General features: G+C 38.5%; 2 protein-coding genes across 4 annotated transcripts in view; both read left to right on the top strand.

The window, feature by feature from the left end:
- Nucleotides 1-17107, top strand: part of LOC133531071 (UTP--glucose-1-phosphate uridylyltransferase) — a 40272-nt gene that overhangs the window by 2136 nt on the left and 21029 nt on the right. Inside the window, exon 2 of one of the 3 annotated variants that reach the window (XM_061869170.1) lies at nt 79-105. The exons of 1 other annotated variant lie outside the window; for it this stretch is intronic. In XM_061869170.1, the coding sequence (XP_061725154.1) occupies nt 79-105 (27 nt within the window). Of the gene's footprint in view, nt 1-78; nt 106-11317; nt 11452-17107 lie in introns of those variants that run through there. One more of the 3 variants, XM_061869193.1, reaches the window with a different exon arrangement.
- Nucleotides 424-5056, top strand: LOC133531050 (uncharacterized). The gene is made up of 2 exons (XM_061869149.1): nt 424-1477; nt 4267-5056. The coding sequence occupies exons 1-2, from the start codon at nt 625-627 to the stop codon at nt 4296-4298; spliced, it is 885 nt and encodes a 294-aa protein (XP_061725133.1). The 5' UTR covers nt 424-624; the 3' UTR covers nt 4299-5056.

Here is a 17107-nt window from a genome sequence, read left to right as displayed (position 1 = left end):
AACTATTGAAACTAGTTCAACATTTTTAAAACTGCTATTGTTTCTTGGCTTGATTCACTCAATAATTGCATCTTCCAGGCGAATGACAACCGGCTGAGACCTGCGGTAAGACCTAACAGCCTTTTTAGCATGCTGGTAGACTAACTTATAGTTACATATTGATAGACTAACTTGCAGTTATAACTTTATATTTACATATTGATAGACTAACTTGTAGTTATAACTTTATAGTTACATATTCGTAGACTAACTTATAGTTATAACTTTATAGTTACATATTGGTAGACTAACAATTCAATTCAATTCAAAAATATACTTTATTCATGTAGGCCTAGCAACAAGCACTTATGAATAGTAAGACAGTATTACATATAATTATCTTAATCTAATTATCAGAGCAATTTATTGATGTTGTAAATATTATTCCATATTGTTAGGTTTAAGATATCGGGTAGATAAGATTCTCACGTCAGCCGGTTGCAGCCGGCAACAGTCCTGTCAGTCGGAATATAGATATACGATAAACGGCCGTGTCTCATTTCTCGGCACCCTTTTCCCTCCAAAATAACAGTGGCGACGATTTAACGGATTTTACGCGTGTGTTGGTTTTATTCGGTGTTAATCATGGCTAAAATGTCAGTTGGATTTTTGAGTGTGTTTAATCACGAAGAACAGGAGTGGTTATTATATAAGGGCCGCCTTGAACAATGGTTTATAGCAAATGACATAAGCGAGGACACGGACAAATCGGGCGCAAAACGTCGGGCTATTTTATTAAGTAGTTTAGCAGAGCCGACGTACCGACTCGTAAAAAATCTCGCGCTCCCTGCCGAGGTGGGATCGCTCGAGTTAGCAAAGTTAACGGGCCTTCTCGACGGCCATTTTAAAACTGGAAAGTGCGGGTTCGCGGAACGTTTTAAATTTTACGCGGCCGTGCAATCTTCGAGCGAGTCGTTAGCGGATTGGGCGGCGCGAGTTCGTGGTTTATCATTGCATTGCAACTTCGTGGCGGCAAGTTTAGAGGAGTCGCTGCGAGATCGGTTCGTGCTGGGCATGGCTGGAGGCCCAGAGCGGGACCGGTTATTCAGAGAACCTCTGGAGGAGCTCACACTAGCGAAGGCACTGCAGTTAGCGGAGAGCATCCGCTGCGCAAGAGAAGGTGCGCAGCAGACGACGGTGCGCGACGCAGCGGATGTGCACAAGGTGTCGGCGCGGGCGGCCGGCCCGCCGCAGCACGCCACCACGACCGCGACTAGGCAGAACGGGGTTCCGCAGGCGAGCACCTCGCGGGATCAAAAGGGTTCTGTACAGTGTTCAGTGTGCGGATATTTTAACCACGAGGGAAAGAAGTGTAGATTTAGAAATGCGTCGTGCAAATTATGTGGTGTCAAGGGGCATTTAATGCGCGTTTGTACCGCGAAGAATGTGCCATCTAATCACCATTTCCTACAATGTTGCACGGATGAAGCCGATAAGGGTGAGCAATTAATATATAATATTCGTACTAATCGAGGAGAACCAATGTTGGTGTCGTTAACGGTGGATAATGTTCAGTTAACATTTGAATTAGACACTGGTTCTGCAATAACAGCAGTTAATGAATTCGTGTATTTTAAACATTTTTCGAATCATCCTTTACGTAAAAGTTATAAAATACTCCGTAGTTATAACAACGGTATTATCGGGTTGGCTGGAGTCATAACACTGCCTTTTGTTTACAATAATCAAACCGAGTTTATAGAAGTCCATGTTGTAACAGATGGGGGACCTCCGTTGCTAGGGAGGGACTTCATTACAAAGTTCCACTTAGAGGTAACTTCGAGGGTAAAGGCGTGTAACTGGGATGAATGTGATGAAATTTTGTCAAAATATTCGCATTTATTTTCGGAAAAATTAGGTTGCTGTAAAGACGTGGAAGTAAAATTACATTTAAAACCGGATGCGATTCCGGTTTTTACAAAGGCTAGATCGGTGCCGTTTGCAATTCGACCCAAACTCGAGCAAGAATTGAACCGCTTATTAGAGTTGGGTATAATTGAACCCGCTACCTCTTCGGATTTCGCGAGCCCCATTGTTCCCGTATTGAAACAGGACGGTAGCATTCGGTTGTGTGCGGATTACTCTGCTACTCTAAACAAACAGCTGATTATAGAAAAGTATCCCTTGCCACGTATTGACGAGTTATTTTCTAAACTTCACGGCGGTCTGCAATTCACGAAGTTAGATTTATCGGGAGCTTATAACCAGATTAAATTGCACCCCGACTCACAACCTCTGACCTGCATCAATACACACAAAGGGTTATATATGTATAAGCGATTAATTTTTGGACTAGCCAGTGCTCCGTCTATTTTTCAGCGCACCTTAGAGAAAATTCTATCGGGAATAGATGGTGTACTCCAATTTCTTGACGACATTTTGATTACGGGAAAAACTAAGGATGAGCACATTGCTAGACTACGGGAAGTATTTAAGCGACTTGAGAACGCGGGATTAGTCCTAAAAAAGGAAAAATGTAGTTTTTTTCAAGATTCCGTATCTTACCTAGGTTATATAATCGACAGGCACGGTTTACATAAGTCACCTGAAAAAGTTAAAGCAATCTTAAATGCGAAACAACCAAGTAATGTTACTGAATTAAAATCGTTTTTAGGGTTGGTGAACTACTATAGGGGATTCATAAAAAACGCATCTACTATCTTACATCCGTTACATGAACTGTTAAAAAAAAATGTTAAATGGCAGTGGCTTCAGGAGCAGGAGGACGCGTTTGTTTCTATAAAAAATGCATTGGCAGCGGATAACACGCTCGCGCATTTTAACCCTGATGCACGAATCATTTTGACAGTGGATGCGTCACCCTTTGGCCTTGGGTCGATTTTATCGCAATTGGGGGATGATGGAGTTGAGCAACCCATATCCTTCATGTCTAGGAGTTTAAATGCCGCGGAAAAACGTTATAGTCAAATTGAAAAAGAGGCAACTGCAATCGTTTTCGGTATTACGAAATACCATCAATACTTGTATGGCAGAGCAACACCATTTATTTTACGAACTGATCATAAGCCCCTTTTATCAATTTTTAATCCCGCAAAAGGGGTACCGGAAGTAACCGCAAATAGACTTCAACGGTATGCCCTATTTTTAACCGCGTATAATTACACTATCGAGTACGTTAGTAGTGCACACAACACGGCAGATTTTCTTAGTCGCTCCATGGCAGTGACGTCATCATTGCAATCTGAGCGGAGCGGCGAGGCGGCCGCGGCGGCGGGGGCCGATACGGATCGCGCCTCGTATATTCATTTCGTAGCAGAAGCCGGTTCGCCGCCCGCTTCCGTTTGTGATGTACGCCGCGCTACAGAAACAGACACTGTTTTATCACGTGTAGTGGGTTATGTTTTAAACGGATGGCCCAATAAAATAACAGATAAAGCGATTAAACCGTATTTTGACTGTAGGATCGAGCTCTCCGTGGAAAACGGTTGTTTAATGAGGGGCGCTAAATTGATAGTTCCAAAAACTCTAAGAAGCCAAGTTATAATGGATTTGCATAGAGGTCATTTAGGGGTCGCTAAAATGAAGGCAGCAGCGCGTGATCGGTTCTGGTGGCCCGGACAGAGCGCGTGCATAGAACACGCAGCCGCCGCGTGCGCAGTATGCACGCAGCTACTCCCCACGCCCCGCCGCGCCCCCCTTACGCCCTGGGAGTACCCACCTGATTTTTTTTATAGAGTACATCTTGACTTTGCAGGTCCGATTAATAATAACATGTTTTTGATAGCTGTCGATGCTTATTCAAAATGGGTTGAGGTTTTTGACGTTAGCAACGGTTTCGGTTCGAGAGTTGTCATAAATTGCTTAGGTGAATTGATGTCTAGGTTCGGGTTAATAAACACAATTTGCACAGATAACGGCACATCGTTCACGTCAACAGAATTCGCAGCGTTTTGTAATACGAATGGTATTTCTCATGTCACGATTCCTCCATACAACCCGGCAAGCAACGGTCAGGCAGAAAGTTATGTGAAGATCTTTAAAAAAGCTTTGAAAGCCATTCTGCTGAGCGGTGTTCAAAAAAAGGACCTAAAAATGAAAATACACGAATTTTTATTTCAGTACCGAAATTCTAAACATTCATCCACGAACCGATCACCAGCGGAGGTTTTATTCGGTAGGAACCTACGATGTAGATTGGACTTAATGAATCCACTCCCACGGGTTTCATCCGATGCAGCATTGTGTGAAACCGTTCGTAAAAATCAGTGTTCGCAGATGCAACAGTACCGTGGCAGTAGGAACATTACTTTTAAGCCGAATGACGTAGTTATAGTGAAAGTGTACAAGGGACAAAGAGCGTTTTGGTCTAAAGCATTGGTGAAGAAACAATTAGGGAGATCGACGTATTTGGTTCAATGTGAACAATCAGACCGCTTAATAAAACGACATAAAAATCAAATATACATGTATAGGGGGGAGGAAGATGCCATGGGGCAAACTGAACCGGAAAACCAAGATGTTGCCCGACCGGGGCAAAAACCCTTGGCCCCCGATAACATGCCAGCTATAGTTATAGAGGCTGCTCCATCAAATACTCCACAAGTGTCAGCGGTACCATCAGCTGTGGCAGCCCCAATGGCGCTCTGTAACCTGCCCGCTCCGGCTACGACACCAACGTCATCGACCACGACAGAGTTAGAGGAATGGACCGATTGTCCAGAAGCACAGGAACCTGGTATAAGTGATTCTGTCAATGTCCACACGCCGACACTACCGGCATCGGAGTCGGTGCCTGATGAACCGGCGGGACCAAACGCGGCCCCGAGAAAGACTAAACGCGCTCGGAACCTGGTGGATTATAGACAATTTTTCTAATTTAACTTCTTTTGGTTGTTTAAAACTATTGGTGGAGGGATGTTAGGTTTAAGATATCGGGTAGATAAGATTCTCACGTCAGCCGGTTGCAGCCGGCAACAGTCCTGTCAGTCGGAATATAGATATACGATAAACGGCCGTGTCTCATTTCTCGGCACCCTTTTCCCTCCAAAATAACACATATATAATACTAATGAATATAATTCATAGATCAAATTTAATACTAAAACTTTCACAAAATATAGTCATACAAAAAAAATGTATAAATAATACTAGTCTAGATTGTTTCTAGAATAAATTCTAAATTCTAAATTCTAAAAGTAACTTATAGTTATAACTTTATAGTTACATATTGGTAGACTAACTTATAGTTATAACTTTATATAGTCTAGCAAACCAATTTTGTCAGTAGAAAAAAGCAAAAATTCCTATTTTTGTATGGAAGATCAACCTTTCAGGTCTGCATTTTTAAATTTTCCGCCTTTCTCTACTGACGGAAATGGCTTGCCAAACTATAGTTACAAATTGTGAAGTATTTATTTCATTAGCAATTTTCATATGTAACTATATATGTAGGTATTTAAGTTTTTTTCAATACTTTTAAACATTTTCCTATCATTTGCTGGTATCCAGCTGAACCCGCTTTATCAGAAGGCCTACCGCGATCCACGTTCGATGTGTTGCCTCTCTGTCGCACTTGTTTGAATTAATAATTAATAAATTAAGTGTGACAGGGAGGCAACACGTCGAACGTGGTTCGTGGTAGGCCCTCAGTAATATCACCCTAAGAATTTATTAGATACCTAAATGTAAGGAATAATGTGGCCAGTTTCTCACAATTAAATTAATTTTATTAGTTCTGAACCATTTACAATGCATGCTTTAGTGACTTCAGTCTGACTAATCGATATTAAAAAGTGTAGCATGGTGAGATTAAAGTAATATACTTATGAGTTTTGTTTTACTACTATTTGTACTATAAAATGCGGCACGATGCTAGAAAACGCCTATCGAATCTTGAATAATTTATAGAAAGCGTGACGTGACTTGGTAGCATTCTGTCGTCCCGATATCATTTTGGAACGAAGTTACTTATCTGACGGAACGGACTTTGCGAATAAAAGTGTAAGATTTTTCCGTCACGAAAACCCGTCACGACCTTTTGTTATATCAAATAGAATTAAAAAGACCAAGAGTGCTCACTCCATACAACGGTTTTATTACCAAAAATACTATTATTTTCGTAGTCTACATCTAGCGTCAAGTAGCGGAACTCTCAGTGCTGCTACTCGTGACAATAGATGTCGCGGCAAACAAAAAATCCGATGCTCAACGATTTTCCGCTAATATTATAACTAGAGTAACCGGAACTCAATTTTTCAACTCCTACTACTCTGGCTATAATGTTAGCTGAAAATCGTTGAGCATTAATCTTTTTGTTTGCCGCGATATCTATTGTCGAGTAGCAGTACTGAGATTTCCGCTACTTGACGCTAGATGTAGACTACGAAAATAATAGTGTTTTTGGTAAGGCAGTGTTCGTGCTCTTCTCTCACTCTCACTGAGCGCAAGCGAGAGCGAGATAGATGTGCGTGCTCGGGACCGCGGATATTATGTTTTTGAATGTTAATTTGTTGTAAGTTTTGAAAAAGAATAAAGTAATTGCCGTGTTCGCTTATAAATAAAATTGCGCATTTTTAGAAGCAATTTTAATATTTTTAGCCTTAGTGATGTGTATAAATTGGTACAAATTTCTAAAGTGTGTTGTAGACCCATGTTGTTTTCTTTTCTCTATAGAGTGAAAGTCAAAAAAACAGGTTTGGAATCGCTGAAGACCCTAAAGAAAATCGTCAAGATTGCTAATTAAGTTTTTGGAAACCGTATTGTTATCTAAATAAGTGGTACGATTTAAAAAAAAAATACCGCTCTTTGAACCTACGGCATCTTAACGTTTTACAAACTTTACTTCGCCATTGATAAAAAAAATCTCATAAATACAGTTCCAACCTATTCCGATTCATTTAATCACAGAAAATATTAATAAGGTTATTATTGCATTCCGTGAATTTAATCATAGGTTTTTAAGGTGGTCCTGGTGGTATGGAAATCGAACCACCTTGATTTTTTTTACTATACAAGTAAGCAAATATTTTATATTGAGATGATGTTCAGATGTTGTTAGTTGCATCATTATAGTAATTATGTAAAACGTAGTCTAAGTACTAGGTACTTAGGGAGTACATAGTCACGATGATGTAAAATCATGGAATCATTGGCGTAGACAAAGATAGGATCATTATTAGCGCTGTCATGGCTTGAAGCAGTATTTTTATCATTCGTAGACATGTATTGTTTGAAAAAAGTTGTTGTTATTAGACTCCTGATATTTGAACTGAGTACTTTGTATATATACCTATATATATATATATATATATATATATATTTTAGGACATTATTACACAAATTGACTAAGTCCCACAGTAAGCTCAATAAGGCTTGTGTTGAGGGTACTTAGACAACGATATATATAATATATAAATATTTATAAATACTTAAATACATAGAAAACACCCATGACTCAGGAACAAATATCCATGCTCATCACACAAATAAATGCCCTTACCAGGATTTGGACCCGGGACCATCGGCTTCATAGGCAGGGTCACTACCCACTAGGCCAGACCGGTCGTCAAATACAATATATACCAATGTCAATATATAATATGTTTATGTATGCATATATTTATTTATAATATGTATCTTATATATAGGTGTATATAGATTTATGTATACATATGTTATAGTTTGCGTATTCATACTACGGGTTGCCTACTTTTTATTTTATTTTATTATTATTGATTGCTCTCGTCCTATTTTTATGTGTACTTATCCAAAATTCTCATATTGCTACTGTTAATATTGATTTGTCTTTCACCTGTTGGGGTTTGATCCTTTCGCATTTCCTCAAAGGTTAGCTGGAAGAGATCCCTTTTAGGGATAAGTTCGCCTTTGTACCTAACTTTTTTGTTTAGTTTTAGCTGTTTTATGTTAACCTGCGCATAAACGCAATAAAGTGACATACATACATACATGTACTACTAAATTATTAGGTATAAGGGTGTAGAAAGGTGGAGAGTGGCCAATTGGCATCGTGCGAAGTGCGGGGGGGGGAGTAAAGCGATCGCAGCGCCTAAGGTGGTAAGAATTGGCACCAACAGATGTTAGCGTCTTTAATATTTCGTACAAATTTCTTCATGGCTTGAAACGGAATTTTAATTTACGATTACTCCTGAAATATTCATTTTAATTGTTTAGCGTTAGAGTCCACTGTAATCTGTATGTAATGCTTAAATATGTATAACTAATTCATGAATAAATAGCTAGCCAGCGTGATTTTTTTCGACTTCATTTGCAAATTTTCTACCAATTTACAGAAAATCTTAACAAATTTGCCAGATATATTATACAAATGCAAAATTTCTTAATGACAAACTGTAGAAAACAATGTTAAATGTAAAAAAAACTTTTTTTTTTAAATATTATCTGGAAAGTAAAATGTGAAATAATCAACTAAATAACCTATTCAATAATTATTGCTATTTGTTGTGTTGCTCATTGTTTTTGTTCAAGCTGTAGGTATCTTTTACTGAGGTGTGCCAGTAAATTTTATTCTATCTATCTATACATTAACCTAAACAAAATTTGCTAAAACAATCATAAATCAACAATTTGTAACTACATATTTGGATAAAAAAATATGAAAATATCAACAATTGAAAACTTGAAACCTAGTACAGAATGTTTGTAACAGTTCCATTAGTTAGGATTGAGCCTCTGTTTCCTGAACTAGGACAAAGCCTGTGACTCAGGATACAGTGATTCCTCCGGAGAAATTGGTACAGGTTGTTTTGTGAACTTAATAATACTAAGATAGAAAGTGACAATGTAAAAAATCTAAATGTTATATAAAGAAAAGAAAAGAAAAACGGCTGATGTGTGTGTGTGTGCGTGCGTGCGTGCGTGCGTGCGTGCGTGTGTGTGTGTGTCTGTGTGTGTCTGTACAGTTCTATATTTTAAAAAAGGGAAAAAATAATACATATAGGGATAAGGTTAGTAAAATGACTCATTTGATAGTGTTTAAGAGTGTTTCGTTTCTTGATAGGTCTGTGATTTAAGCCATGTTTGTAATTTAGACTTAGAGTCGTAGCTATTTAGTGCGTAGATCTTTAAGTGTTAATTTGCTTTATTGTAAATACGAGCACTCATTGCTACGTACTGACGGCTCGCGAATGTCGTCCTTTGGAGTACCACAGGACAGACAGTTTGTTTATTTCGCTTGCTACTTGCTTTCGCGGAAAATGGAAGATGTCGATGTCTAACGTAAAATGGTACGATGGATGTAAAGATTTAAAAATCATACAAACCAAGTAGCATAAATGAGTCTTACTTTTAAAATACTGACGTTTATAATTTATAATTTTTGTTTATGTTTAAAATTAAATAATACGAATAATTTAACAGCTGTTTAAAATATTTTTGCATAATTATGAATCATGGCTGAATGCCTCTCAACTCTCCAGTTTCAAATTACATCACAAAAAAACTATACAAATAATATTTTTAAAAACAGTAACAGATACAAAAATACTTAATCTAAAACTATTTAGAGGTGTCAATGTCTCTAAGTGTCAGTACCCCTAGTGTAAATTTGATCGACATCATAACGTGACGAACGCGTTTGCGTTAAGTCTCATTTGGTATAGGATTTTGAGTTTCCAAAACGTCCCGCTTGGCGCGCTCTTTCTAAATCACATACAAAATGACACTAAACGCAAACGCGTACGTCACGTTTCGAAATCGAATTTATTTACACTAGGGGTACTGAACTACAACAGAGGGCCTACCGCGAACCACGTTCGATGTGTTGCCTCCCTGTCACACTTATTTGCGAATTTACAAGTGCGATAGAGAGGCAACACGTCGAACGTGGTTCGCGGTAGGTCCTCTAAACGGAAGGGTCGGTGTTAGTGACGAAGTATCTTAGGTCACATTCGGATCATCTGCAGCAAAGTTACTGTTGGAACGTTACTGCTGCAGCATTTACGGGATCAATATCACTGTCAGTTTCTCTCGAAATACGAAGACAGGTAAACAAACAGAGGTGGGAAACGGGGACTGGCAGAGGCTAGTATAAGTAGTATAATTAACCCTTACGACATCGCGCGGCGGCGGCAGCGGCGAGCGGCGACCATAGGAGCGAGACAGCGTTCCTACCTTCCGTTCCCACCTATGGTCGCCGCTCGCCGCTGCCGCCGTAGCGCGAAGTCGTGGCCGTGCCGCCAAAGAACCGTCGAATGACGCACGCGGCTACAGCCCAATATCAACCTTCGTGCATTCCGACAAGGTTCACGGTGACGTGCACACGATAGGCACGGCGTTCAATAATATTATAAATGCGAAGGCCTTTTTTTTTAATACTACGTCGGTGGCAAACATGCATACGGCCCGCCTGATGGTAAGCAGTCTCCGTAGCCTATGTACGCCTGCAACTCCAGAGGAGTTACATGCGCGTTGCCGACCCTAAACCCGCCCCCCCTCGTTGAGCTCTGCAACCTTACTCACCGGCAGGAACACAACACTATGAGTAGTGTTTAGTGTTATTTGGCTGCTGTTTTCTGTAAGGTGGTGTAATTATGTCTACAGTTACTTTTTCACGTTTAATCTACTGATTGAGACGAAATTGGGTATGGAGAGTTACAGGTGTTGATGTCGTCGAAGTTTCCAAAATTGTCAAATTCCCACATGGAATGATTTTGGCTTCTCATAATTTTTTATGGGCAATGAAACATTCCATTACAAAAATGAAAAACAAAAATATTTTTTTGCTTTTTCCGAGAATTTAGCCAACTTTTTTTAATCTTGCGGCAACTTGCACATCTAATCGAGACAAGATAGTTTTCATTACGGAAATCCTTCCTTAAGGGGGTGAGAGAGTGAAACCGGCCCATCCGTTGGAGAGCTACGATGACACAGACAGTCAGACAGACATTGGCGTCAAACATATAACGACCCTCTTTTTGCGTCGGGAGTACAATAGAGATGACAAAAAGTGGACAAAAATTGTACCGTAATGACCGCTTTCGGATGAAAGAAGCGCCTGCCATCCGTTAGCTCATTGGGTGTTGAGTGGATGACATGATTGCGGGTTAATTCTGAACGAGATCAGCTCAGGACCGGGACAAGGGGTGTACTCGAAAAGAGGTTTATGCTCAGCATTGGGCGATAAAGCAGTGGCTGACATGATGATGACAAGGACGAAGTCGCAGGCAGAAGTTAGTATTACTATCATCCATAAGTTTCTTGTCCATATCTTTTCTGGTCAGAGACCTATGATAGCTTATCTACTACCGTATCGGTTCGTCCTCTATTACGGCGCCATCATTATAATATAATATGTCGCGACAGCCATTTATACGTATTGTATTGTACTGTCAGTTGGCGCATAGACGAGACGTCTCCCGCCATAATTTTTAGTGCGTTTCGTTTCTGCTCGTGAATATGGATTTACTTAGTAAGGTGCGTTGTTTTTTTTTACTTGGTTTATTATTAAGCACTACGATATAATTTTGCATATGAAATCGAGTATTGTAATCCTGAAATTTGTTACCTTGTGGATCAATTGAAAAGAATAAATGATGGCCAATATCGACAATGTTTATCGATTATCGACAGTGTTGGCCAGGTCCAGTCGTCCTACCTTGTTTTATATACTACGTCGGTGGCAAACAAGCATACGGCCCGCCTGATGGTAAGCAGTCTGCGTAGCCTATGGACGCTTGCAACTCCAGAGGTGTTACATGCGCGTTGCAGACCCTAACACTCCGTACCCTCTTTGAGTTCTGACAACCTTTACTCACCGCATTCAAGTTTCAGTACTACATTCTTCTATCCTCTTTTTTGTTACGGACGGCTAAAGAATGGAATGCGCTCCCGCCCTCTGTATTCCCTGATAAATATGACCTCGGTCTCTTTAAAGCAAGAGTGAATAGGCTACTACTGAACCGGTGAGCTCCATCTTAGGCCCTGTCTTCACTTTCCATCAGGTGTGACTAGAGCCAATCGCCGATCAGTTTTTAATAATAAAAAAAAAATCTTCATTTTCCGGCGCAAATATCTAATGTTATGTATAAGAATGATTAGTCTTAGTATTTTATAAATGTAAATCCAGATTCTAAACTATGCGGTAAAATTTATCCAAATCCATTAAATTCCTGCGCGATTAAATGGCTCAAAAATATTTTCGTTGTCTTGTTTCTGACCACACTGTCACGCTTCTATGTTTTTTTATCAAATAAATAAAAAGAATTGAGTGCTACCTATTGCATGCTTTCTCTGTCGATTATAATTCTCTTGAGAAAAATTAAAAACTTAAATCCACCCCATACAAAAAGCTCCAGTCCGTCACATATAACCACCCAAATAACTAGTACATTCAAACATACCCATAAACTTTAACCACTACTACATATACATAGACATAGACATAGAATTTTTTTATTTAACACCACATTGAAACATGTTTACAGGCAATGCTACAAAACATTACAAGCCTTAAAATGAAACTTAATTAGGCACAAATTAATGTTTACATGTAGATATAAAAAACTTTTAAAATTATGATGCTAAAAAGGAGCGAACCTCAGCATGTGTTGCAGCAGGCTTACCTACTACAACGCTGGTTTTCAGGCCGACCCTTCGTACAATACGAATTTACTTGCTGCTTGTCGGTTGGTCTTATACCACTATATGTCGCTCCCAAGCAGTTTCTGTCGCTCTTGAAGTCTTTAGAGAACATAAAAATAAGGTCATTAACATTCGGGTACAGCCAAGTCTTATGTGTGATACTCGTAATGATAACATGGTGATAACCTTTACCGTCACTGACGGTCAAAACTTCACCTTACGATTTCAATCTAGTAAAATTACAAGACAATTTACTAATATAGTTATTTACGATACAAGTGCAGAAAATAGGAAATCCGCAACGAGTGGTGAAAAATTAAAACAACCGAAGACACGAGTTGCAAATTACCTGTTCGAACGTGTATCGTACAACGTTTTACAGTACATGTGGCTCTTTAGCACTCTTTTGCACGGAAAGTGCTCATTCCCGCACTCGTGCGGGAAAGTAGTACCATATGTACTGTAAATAGTACATTACGATACAAGTGCGAAAAATAGGAAATTAGAAACGGGTGGCGATAAATTAAATCAGTTTTAAATCGACAGGAGTTGCGAATTACCTATTCGCACATGTATCGTACAACGTTTTCCAGTACATATGTATGGCCCTTTAAATTTTCCACATAGTTACGTAATATGCTAATTATTGCACAAGTGCGGTAAAGTAGCGCCATATGTTCTGTAAAATATTTTTTACAGCACCAGCTCGTTCAGACACTTTTTATTTTTTAAAAAGTTAATGAGAAATTCGCATTTTATACACAAGTGTTGCAAATCAATGTGTTATTTCCTCATGTTCGCTGGTAGTTAGAATTAACTTGCTTAATGATTATTCTTGAATACATTTGGAATGTAACCTTTATCTGATATGATTTGTAATGTTTTACAGAATATTTTTCACGTTTGGTCTGGCATTACTAGCTATTTTTCCTAAAATTATACTTATGTGGACGACTGGAATTATTTTTAGAAAATATTTTAATTTGTTTTTATTTCAAGTAGAAACACTACTATATAAATTACTCACTCTCACTTTCTTGTCTTGGTCACGTTTTCTTGGTATATGACATTTATTTCAGTTTACCGGTATTGATATTGGCCTACAATATCGGAATTCCGGAAGGTAATATCGGTATTGAAAATGCCCGTTTTATAATATATAAATATAAATAAGGTAAAATCAGTATATTTTAATATTTTGGGATTTTCTGGCCTCCTGCCGCTACTGGATCATATCTGATCAGTACCCCTAGTGTAAATAAATTCGATTTCGAAACGTGACGTACGCGTTTGCGTTAAGTCTCATTTTGTATGGGTTTTTGAACAGCGCGCCAAGCGGGACGTTTTGGAAAGTCAAAAATCTCATACAAAATGACACTTAACGCAAACGCGTACGTCACGTTTCGCTGTCGAAAATATTTACACTAGGGGTACAGTCCATTATACGAAGATAAAATAATTTATTATAGAGTTCTGAACTAAATATTTGCAGCAATCGCTGTTTCCGTAGGTTGTACGTAATACGTTTCATCTCCTTAAGTACCTAGTCATCCTATATACCGTACAATTTCAATAGGTACTGTCCACCAATTTGAATCCTAGGCCACTATAGAACCTTGTCGCTTTAACTACTCTATACATGACATGCATCACTCAATAAGCATTGTCGTAGAAGTCATTATGACATGGTTCTATAGTGGCCTAGGAATCAAATTGGTTGACCGTACGTCGGCATATCAGCTGTTTATATTATACGAATGTTAGCACCCATAGCTGATTGCACAGGATTCGGCCTTGGTTCAATCAAAACAAATCATCTGTGTGCTCACTGCATTCAAATTTGACCTCTATGCTTATAATATAAGGTCGTACGAGGACAAATATGCTGGTCAAATAACTACACGTGCCTTCTGGAGCAATTAGTTTGGAGTTATCTTAGACGAGAGCGTTCGAGATTCAGACTAATGAATAATGATGATTTAAATATACATAGTAGTATGTCATATTCAAATTAGGATAGTATTTCATATCCAATGATGTCTAATTAGGGTTTGCACGACGGATCTGAAATGTATGGGAAGACCCGCAGATTCGAATCCAGATCCGGATAATATCATACACTTCGGATACGGTGTTTCTCTTACCCCGTCTTTTACCTTACAAACAAAAAACGTTTTTTCCCTTTTGCACAAAAAAGGACTGCATAATAATTATTTGGTATTTAAGTGGTCAAGTTGCATGAAAATAAAATGCATATATTTTTTTAATAACTTTTATGTTTACAAATACAGCCAGGACCTGCCAAAATGTTGACGAAGCTATTCCATTCTGTTCTATTTTTTCCGCTCCGAGGATCAATAAGTAACCCGATCTTGACCCGTACCCCTAGTGTAAATTTTATCGACATCATAACGTGACGAACGCGTTTGCGTTAAGTCTCATTTTGTATAGGATTTTGAGTTTCCAAAACGTCCCGCTTGGCGCGCTCTTTCTAAATCCAATACAAAATGAGACTAAACGCAAACGCGTACGTCACGTTTCAAAATCGAATTTATTTACACTAGGGGTACCGTTGACCATAAAACCAACTGAAAAGGTTTTTATAGAATACCAATTCGGTTCAGAGGGTCTACCGCGAACACTGAATTGCGGATATCATTCTCTGTCACTCTATTACACCTTAATTGGATTGGAGTAAAAGATGTCCGCAATTTGCAAACATCAGTGTCCGCGGTAGGCACTCATCTGTCTTCGAGTAATATTCGCTCCGTGGATGACTGTGGCGCCGCCCTAGTAGTGTATGTTGAACATATTGCTTATTAGACAATTCGCACGAAAGTCCATATTTTCCATACCACCAACTTCGCACATAGCCAATAAAGCCTCCTGTTTAATGTTGGTTAAGAGCGGTCGTTAAGCGACATGTAAATAGGTATACATTACACCTTATCTCACTTATCTGTTTATGGTTTACCTATCTTGTTATCTTGAATTAAGATAAAATTAGAAAACTCTTTCTATATAGCGATATCGCCGTTTTACACAATATCTCCATTTAATCCTTATATGTACCTTATACAATTAAAAATTGTTTGTTTCTTGCGGGGTTGTAATACTTAGTACATTGTGCAACGAGAGGGGTAAGTGAAATTTTGGATACGAGGGTGGCAATTAAAGTCCCGAGTTTGCAATATTCTTACCCCCGGAGTTACACACAATGTTTTTCATCACACTTGTGAAGAAAAAACTAAATTTAAAGCGAAATAATTTTTAAATACGGTGACATAGCAAACATTCGTCCGCCATTTTGTAATTTCTTGGCAGGTGAGGCATCGAAGGCATTCGATTCGGCATTCAGCCACGCATAAAAATTATGTAAAAATATTTTAAACGGCTGTTAAATTAATCAAATTAAATAATTTTAAACATAATCAAAAATATTAAATTATTAACGTCAGTATTTTAAAAGTAAAAGTTGTTTATGCTACTTAGTATGTATGAATAAGTGACATAATAAAAAAAAAAGCTATAACTCCCTAGGGAGTTGTAGTTTTGTTTTTCACTATCCTTAACTTCCGCGGGAACAAAATAGGCCTTTGTCCTTCAGCACACCTGCATGAAATAAGATCTTTTTCGAGCAAGTGTGATGAAAACACTATAAAAAAGTACCAAACCTATAGATAATTGCATTGTAACCAACTAGGTATTACAATACCAGTGGTGTAGTTTTTCATTTTCAAATATTTTATACATAACAAGTATGCAGAGAAAACTATGACTTTTAGTGGTCCCACTCTGGCTGTTATATAACGTTACGTAACATCGTGTGACAGGGACAACACGATAGTATTGATAGTGTTTTATTATGTTGTCTCAGTCACACAATGTGATATAATACCCAGTGCGGGACCACCATCAGTGTTTGACCGCTTAGCTTCAATTAAGATGGTGAATGCGTCTTTTGGGGCAGCTGGGCTGGGACATCCTTTCAAGGCCCACACAATTTATCCTTTGGGTTTGGGACTTGCACAACCTTACTATATTTTCATGTTTGATAAAGTCTTACAGTTCAAGGTTTATGCTTGGCCGGTAGCTTCTGTGAGACAGGTTTGCAGTATGGAAAACTTATAGATTATACTATCCGCAAACCAAACTGACGACCGGGGTTGTAAAACTTCTCTTTTTTTTTTTTTTTTTTTTTTATTTATTTATTATTATTATTATTGTTAACATAAAATCATACATCTCAAACAGATACGGAGTCCCACAAAACAGTTTACACGGTTACTTTTATAGTAATAGCAGGAGTTAAAGAGATGGTAATATGATCTTGGATCTCGGTCGTCGCTTTGGTTTGCGGATAGTATAATCTCTAAGTTTCCTATACTGCATGTTTGCCAAAAGAGCCTCACGGGAAGGGATTATAGTAAGCAGAACACATTTTTTACAAGAACGGATTATTTTGAGCTTGTGTCGAAACATCAAATCT

Source organism: Cydia pomonella, chromosome 2, assembly GCF_033807575.1.
Source record: "Cydia pomonella isolate Wapato2018A chromosome 2, ilCydPomo1, whole genome shotgun sequence".
Taxonomy (NCBI): Eukaryota; Metazoa; Arthropoda; class Insecta; order Lepidoptera; family Tortricidae; genus Cydia; species Cydia pomonella.
Note: the sequence above shows the minus strand (reverse complement) of the source record. Positions and strands in the feature narration are given on the sequence as shown.